The sequence below is a fragment of the Ascidiella aspersa genome, chromosome 1 (genome assembly GCF_963924565.1).
Source record: "Ascidiella aspersa chromosome 1, kaAscAspe10.2, whole genome shotgun sequence".
In the NCBI taxonomy this organism is placed as follows: domain Eukaryota; kingdom Metazoa; phylum Chordata; class Ascidiacea; order Phlebobranchia; family Ascidiidae; genus Ascidiella; species Ascidiella aspersa.
This window is the reverse complement of record NC_139447.1, coordinates 7703113-7711276: the sequence shown is the minus strand read 5'-3', so window position 1 is coordinate 7711276 and position 8164 is coordinate 7703113. Positions and strand designations below refer to the sequence as shown.

Genomic DNA, 8164 nt, shown 5'->3' with positions numbered 1-8164 from the left:
TTCTGTTTGACTGTATTTCTTGTCTTTGCTTTTTGTTCTAAGTTTCAAAGTAGAGGTATGATAGCACTCGTTACTTTGTCATTGGATTGCTACTGTTAGTTAGAGCCGGTTCCGTTTTTCGCAAGCGCCTTTGCCTGACTCATTTTTTGACATAACAGAATTTACACCTACCCTATACCGCTACTCTCGCCACGTTACCTTAATTTGCACATACTTTAATAATTTGTAAACAGTTATCCATCGAACTAAACATTTTCACAAGCAGCGATTTCGTGAAATTGTTGCCCTTGTCTATTGCTACGTTTTTTTGAACCTGTTCTTAAGTTACGAATATTTGCACCAAATTATTAAACTTAAAGACATCGTTTTGTGTATGCATCCACCGAAAATGTAAATCGTACCGAGAAATTGAATTGTAATCGTTATTTTTAAACAGATGTAGGTTTTTCTTTACATGGCGGAATGTTCCAAAGTTCCATTTTCCATTATAAATATGCGTTTGGTAACAGGAGCTGCCGGTCCTGTACGCTATTTGTGCAAAGTGTACGCAAATAGCTTGTCAGCAATCAGTCTAGTACAAACAGTAATATTGCAAACCGTACACTTACCAGTGCCAGATTTTAGCCTGTAGCATCAAGTAGCCGCCTCACTTTAGCATATTTTTGTGCACAAAAAACAATCAACATTGGTTTCTTGAAGCCTCAATATTATAATTTTAATTTGCTCAAATCCTGTCGCACAATTTAAAAAAAAAATGTTTTTTCCACATACACAGATTGAAAAGATCGATACCTCATTTAATTTAGAAAATTTAAATCATAAACACACATTTTGTTTGTTATCTCACTGTACAACTGAAAATCTGGGTGACGTCTCTTCAAACGTTTGCATGTTTTGCGTTTTAATGTGATTTCAATTGATTTATATTATCATCGGAGCATGTATAGACAATTTACCCAGTTATCAACAAAGTTTTTCGCCAATTAATTCATTTTTTCACGAACAAACTTGTTTTTTTAACTGCTTTGAAATACCAAATATTACTGTGCATTGATACAACCAAACGTATTCTTTTTATCACTAAAATGCCTGGCTTTATCGTGTGGTTTTGTGTTTTACGTAAAACGTGTTTGAAATTATATTCAGTATGTTGTCGGAGCCTTTATGAACAAAGCGACATGTTTTTATAAGGTACAACGAACAAATGCAACAACATTTTATCACTACGTTCTTTCTGCTGAATTTGTACATGCGTTTGAACTTGCTTTTACTTGTATCAAAATTACTTGTGCGGCCATCATGAACAAATCGTTTCGCCAGTCTATACCTTTTAGCATAACGCCTTAACAAAACACGACAGCTAACTTTTGTCTATATATTACTATGTGTGAAGATTTAAACGTTCCATTTTAAATCGCTTTATTTAGTGCTTGTACGCCAAAATTGTTTCGTCCCCTAATCGCAACTTTGTGCTTACTGACGACGCAATTTAAACGCTAATCTATTGTGTTTTACAGAAACCAGTCGGGGTCTAATTTTACCCACTTTTTATATATAAAAAAAGTTCTGATTTGTAAATAATCCGTGATCGTATCAAGCCAGTAAAAAGGAGCAAAAACTTATACAAAAACAAACAAGATGGCGTGGCACATCATCGAAAAACTGCTGGAACAGGTGGCCGAGCACTCCACTCTTGTGGGAAAGTTCTGGGTGACCTTCTTCTTCGTGCTAAGGTTCCTGCTTGTGGTTTCAATCGCCGACACAGTGTTCGGAGACGAGCAGGGAGCCTTCGTGTGCAATACACTGACGCCGGGTTGTTCGAACATCTGCTTCAATGATTTCAGCCCGATATCTTTAATCCGCCTATGGGCGCTGCAGGTATTGCGTTACTTTAGGTCAGTGGTGGGCAAACTGTGGGCCGCGGCCCAAATGTGGGCCACAGAGCCATTTTTAGTGGGCCGCGAGGTCATTTTGAATGGCTTAGTGTGACTATGTAGTTGTGGGCCGCGTGATAGCCTTACACTAACACCACTTTATTTTAAAAGTTAGTGTGGCGTAGAATTTTTATATTCGCTCAGCTTGGAAAGGCCCACGTGCCACATATGGTCCTGAGAGCCTGTCTCAGGTATATTTTTTGCCAACTTTAACTACATGTTAGCGCAATTTTTGTTCGCGCTTCGCGTGTATATTCTTCGTTTTGTAGTATTCTTGTTACTTAAAGCATGGCAGTGTTTTTGACAATCAAGGCACCGTGTGATATTCCACCTTAAAATCAAATATCGTAAAGACGCCACTGTTATCGTAGTGGTTTTACGTACAGTGGGTCTTTAATAGCCATGAAAAGACTACTTTGGGCCGCGACAAAAAAAGTTTGCCGACCACTGTTTAGGTCGTTTTGGGGGGAATCGTGCTGTATAGTGGTGATAGGAGGGTGTTAACTTTTTTTGCATGGCCAAACTGCTGTAAGTGTCGGTTTTCTCGTCGAATTTTCTAAATGTTTATGCAGGTACTATATTTGTTTTCGTGTTTGTGTTTTCGGTCGCTTTGCAACTGTGGGCGCGGGTTTGCCTCTTTATTTTTTTAAAACTAAACAAAATAATCGGCATTGTTCTTGACATAAAGGGTATATGTATATTGCACTTTATCATTTCAGCCCCCAAATTTGTAGAATCGTGCAGCGCATGATAACATGTTGAACAAATTCAATTATATAGTCTTCTCATAATTTATAACAACGAACAAACAAAATAAAAAGGCATATAGGGAGAAGGTTTCGTAAACATATATAGACAGGCGGTATCTGTTTTTAACGCTCGGTCACCCAATATTCCTGGACAGCTTAAAATAATACACAATTTAACAAAATAATAATTTTTGTGGCAATACTAGGCACAAAACTGCCTATAAATGTGCCATATTGCGACCTTAATTCATAACTCACCAGCCTAATAAAAATAAGTCTGTCACAATTTTCAAGGGCACAGCTGGTAACAAACGTGCCAAGAATCATTAGAACACCGAAACGAGCTCTGCGTAACAAACCACATATCTCGTTACACTAAATTATATATTTATTGTTCGTTTGTCAGGCAAAGTTATTAGATGTTTTCGAACAACTCGTAACGTATCAACCTTGATTGTTTTTGTTCCTACCCAAGATTGGTTGAATTTTTAGAAAAGTCAACAATTGTTCGCATTAGCTGCAATTGCTGTGTGTGCCAGCCATGTGTGAAATTCACGTCCCTAACGTATTTTTTGATTAACATTTGTATATTCGTCTAGATCCTTTGCGTGTCCCTTCCGACGGTGGTGTTCTACACCGCGCACAAGATTGTTTATGTTTTTATAGAAAAGCCAATTTTATTAGAAAAGTCAAGTTTAATACAAAAGTCGAATTGCTGTATGAGCCACGTATAGAACTCACATCCCCAACGTGGTTTAGAATCAACACCCGTATCGTCTTTTAGATCCTTTGCGTGTTCCTTCCGACGGTGGTGTTCATGGTCTACACCGCTCACAAGATTGTTCGCATTAGATATAGTTACTGTATGAACCACGTATAAAACTTCCATCCCCAACGTGTTTTAGAATCAACACCCGTAACCCGTATCTACTTCCAGATCCTTTGCGTGTCCCTTCCGACGGTCGTATTCATGGTCTACACTGCTCACAAGATGGCCAAGATCGCACAAGCCAAGAAGCTACGTCAGGAGGAGCAGGAGAAAAAGAAAGAGAAACGAGAGGAGGCGAGGAAACAGAGGGAGGCGGCGCGCAAGAAGGCCTTTGAGGAAAGGAGGAGACGAGAAGGAAGCGGACCGCCAGGTAAACATCAACTTATCCGCGAGTTTCCTGCGGTTTCTCTTTCAAGTTTATTACTGGTTTGAAGCGTGGAGTCGTTGCGCAATAACTCGCTGGTTTCGTTGCTAGAAATATTTACTGTTACAAGCAAAGCTTTGTCCTGAACGTTTTTGCACATGTTTTTTACTTGACAGGTGTTACAATGCAAGTTGTCCAATATATCCTTAGGATGCAATAAACTGATTTTGTTTTTGGTAAAGTTAACTGTTCAAACATAAAATAGCCAATTGTACAAAATAATTGTTTCCGGCAAAAAAACTAATTAAGTGCCAACGTTTGTTTTCGCCTTTAGATGAAATCATATTGCCCTGAAGAAGATTGCTCGAATAGGTAATCGAAACGTTGGCACTTTTTTTTGCCGGAAGAACAATTGTACAATTGAAACAATGCCTGGCAGCAACAGCATATTCATAAAATAGGCACTAAAATCAGTGAAACGTATCTAGTTTTTGTATAAATGATGATAAAGCCATAAAGGTAATTCTTGTTGTTGTTCATTACAGAGTACCAAGCACTCGATGACATGCCCGCCGAAAAGGTAAGCGTCTTTGTTTAATTTAAAGGCGTAGTTCATGCCCATTACTAAATTTCAGCATGAAAATTTACTTTGTACGATAGCAAGATAGATTCTAAAGTCTAAACAATGCGATAAGAAGTATTAAAATTGAATGATGTATTTTCTGTTTGTCCTAATTTAATTAGGATCATTCTAAAGATTATAATTTGTTGCAATCTTGAAGAAGTAACACCAAATTCTAGAAAAAGTAATGCGTTAGCATGGTTCCTAGATTACAAAGCGATTTTTTTAACAGAAGGACAGCAAGAAGGAAAAAAAGAATGATGACGACGATGGTAAGGTGGTTGCAACCAAACTTGATCACGACACTCCTTCAAGGCTTATGCTGGCTTACGTCGCCCAGGTAAAATACAAAATGTTAATCAACGCTGCTTTTTCATTTGAACATGTATTTAACAACATAAGTGTGTCTTTGATGTACCACAACAACCCAGCTGAGCTGTGTTAAGCTTCAGAAAATATTATTGGTAGGCGGGTTCTAGACACACTATCCTTCGATAACTAATGGGAAACCATTCTAAGGAGGACAAGATATGAGCATTACCGTTACTATTAACTAAACATGTAAATGGTATTTTGGAGGTTTTTATAATAAGACCCTAAGTTAAGTGACGTTAATTTACATAAAAAATAGGATGTTTTTAAAGGCTTCATTACAATAGTAATAAAAATCTCTACATAATTTCCAAACTGTGAGATTCAAATTAATTTTTATTTAAAAACAGCTCAAAATGGAAAATTAATCCATCGTGTTTACTTGGGTTGCGGTATGTTACTAAGATAAGACCAATTTGATTCGTAATAAAGTTGTGTCAAAGTTATTCCACTGACTGTCTGGTGACCAATCCGCTTCGGCAAACATTTGCTTTACACCGGACCACTTAAAACCTACATTGCAAGGCCGTTGCGAAGCGTTTCGTTTACTCAATTGGGCAGTGAAACCTTTTCGCGTTTGTTAAGCTCTTTGGAAAGTTACGATAGAAAAGTAACCCTTATAAGCTGTAACCTTTAATCAGTTTGTATGGACATATCTTGGCACAATTGAGGTTAAGCATAAATTGTAGCAGTAAACCAAATAAAATACTTTCGCAATAAACGTCACCCACAAATTAAAATACAAACTTTGTAAATCAATTGAAAATTGGTAATCATTTCAAACTCTATTTATTTACGTAAACCTGTAATCAGAAAATTCACGAATCTTAAACTTATTTTTATAGGTCATATTCCTTTGGATAATTATCTTTGTTGTAAATAATCACCATGGTCGATCAATTTACTAAAGAATCGTCGGGTTTTTCAGGTGGTAGCGAGGTTAATAATCGAAGTCGGCTTCATGGTTGTTCAATTCAACATCTACGTGTTCAAGTTTTGGGTGCCCGAGTTATTCAAGTGTGCGAGGTGGCCCTGCCCAAACGTCGTGGATTGCTTCGTATCAAGGCCGAAGGAAAAGACGATAATGCTCTGGATTATGTTTGGTAAGACTAAAACTTGCTCCTATTGACAAGCCTGTATTCTGGGCTAAACTGGTTGATTAAAATTACAGAACCCCTTTACATGGGGTTTAATAAACTTTTTTTAACGTGGACCCCTAAAAATATGTTTGCCTAGCGTGCACCAGTGTCGGCATGAAATTATTAAAACATCACGTCACAGTGTTGTAAACAAGTCATTTTAAATTGACTTAAGTACCAGTCAAGTCATTTGTAAAACAACCTAAGTCCAAGTCAATTGTTTTTGAATAAATAACAAGTCAAGTCCCAGTCCAAGTCATCAGTTGCGCAAGTTAAGTCCCAGTCAAGTCATAATTAGAGCAAGTCAACTTCAAGTAATGTTCTTGTTAAAAAATAAAATTTTAAACTATTAAAATTTTTAAATTTGTATGATTATGAGCAATAATTGAACTAAAAAATAAGAAAAAACGCAACATATAGCAAACAATTTGTATTATGTGCTAAAATTTGGATAAATAGCTCAATTTTATAAAAGAAATACTTGAAAAAAACGCTTCATTTTAACCCAAGTCAATTGTCCAAATGACTTAAGTCAAGTCAAGTTATTTGTCCGAAAGACTTAAGTTAAGTCAAGTCATTTTTCCCAAATGACTTAAGTCAAGTCAAGTCGTTTGAAAACAGTGACTTAAGTGCAATGGAAAGCAAAAAAAGGAAAAAAGCAGAAATAAACGCGAGCAACGAAACGATAAGAAAATAATTAGCGACTGCCTCTAGGCCTTCAGCAGGTGCTTGTAGCATGCAGAAAGCATCACGTCAGTTTTGACGTTCATGGTGTTACCCTTCTTATGGATGTTCCACGATTCCAAAATTAATGACCATTTATTGTACGAGCGTTCAGTGTCATTCACCCTGACGAAGGCGGCTTGTATAGGTTGCCGAAACGTTGGTTAACAATTACACTTACCAGAGGAGCTGTTTTTGATTTATATTACCATGCCTGGTAGCAACAGTTTATATAATGAATTGTTTATATTTATATAAATATAAACAAAAAACGATGCCAGTATAGGCGAAACAATCCTTTACACAATGTCTGATCCTGGTTTTACTCGGGTTTTTAAACTTTGAGTTTTATTGTTTGTTGAAGTAAAGTAGGCCTACAAATCACTTGGCACAGTATTTTAAGAGTTAGGTTTTGACGTTTGCCTATTGAGAGTCAAAAAAGTACAATACATATAAAAAAGTTTGTCAAAAACTGTTCTCTGAAAATCAGGACCCCCAATGTGGGAAGCACAACTCTATACTAAATCCTAAAATAAAACTTTGCTGTTGGGGGTCAAACCCTGTTTCCTAAAAGTTTTTACGAGACACCCTGAACAGTCAAAACCTTCATAAATCTGTAATAAATCCCAAAATTTCACCTTGCAACGTTTCTATAGGCACCGGCCTTGTTATGATCTTTCTGAACTTCGTCGAGCTCTATCACCTTGGCATTCGCAAGATCATGGAGGCCTGGAAGGACCGGGGACAGGACATCACCAAGGAATACAAGGTCAGCAGCAACGTGCCCCACTTCGGAACCCAAGGAAAGTACGGCGGCGGTGGGGGGTCCAGGTACCCCAGGGGCTACCCCCAGGCGGTGGGTATCCGGGTCGGATACGCGAGGAGCAGTATGTCGGGTGAGGGCGGAAATGATTTCGACGGGGATCGCTTTATTTGAGGTGTCTCTCGCTTTTGAGACTTTTTTCTTTTTTGTTTTGCTTTTTTACTCTACGACTGCACGCCGTAGCCTAATTATGCCGTCACGCAGTTTGCCGCTGTACATAACTTTCTTTTTATCTTTGAAGACGAAATCACTATACCGGACGTTAGCAACGCTTTGCCGTACAGTCTATGAAAGTTTTACACTTTTAGTGACTAATGTAACAACACACAACACACTTAAAGCATTGGTAACTTTCTTACAAAATATTTATCTTAGATACAAATTGTAATGACCACATTCAATCAGCTAACAGATCAAAATATTCAAGTGTTTTTTTTTCCTTTTTTGAAAAAGTTCCTCTTTATGGGAAACCATTGTAACATTAGAAAGTCCCCCTTACCAGTCCTTCGCCATTGTAGTCGTTTTAGTCTACTAGTGCAATCCACCACTTTATACAAAACAGTTTCACGAATCACTTGAAAATTTTAATTAGCTATGCTTATATTTGACAATTATAGTTATGGTAACACATTACTGCGTTCGATAAAAACTTACAGTTCTATTGTTGGC

General features: G+C 37.4%; 1 protein-coding gene across 1 annotated transcript; it reads left to right on the top strand.

Annotated features, from left to right (window-relative positions):
• The first annotated feature begins 1638 nt into the window (after nucleotides 1-1638).
• On the top strand, nucleotides 1639-7735 carry LOC146167013 (gap junction alpha-10 protein-like). Its single transcript, XM_083388768.1, is given in 6 exon segments — nucleotides 1639-1878; nucleotides 3621-3822; nucleotides 4362-4396; nucleotides 4656-4778; nucleotides 5739-5913; nucleotides 7329-7735. Coding segments are annotated over 6 exon segments (1056 nt in total). The 3' UTR covers nucleotides 7610-7735.
• The last annotated feature ends 429 nt before the right edge of the window (nucleotides 7736-8164 follow it).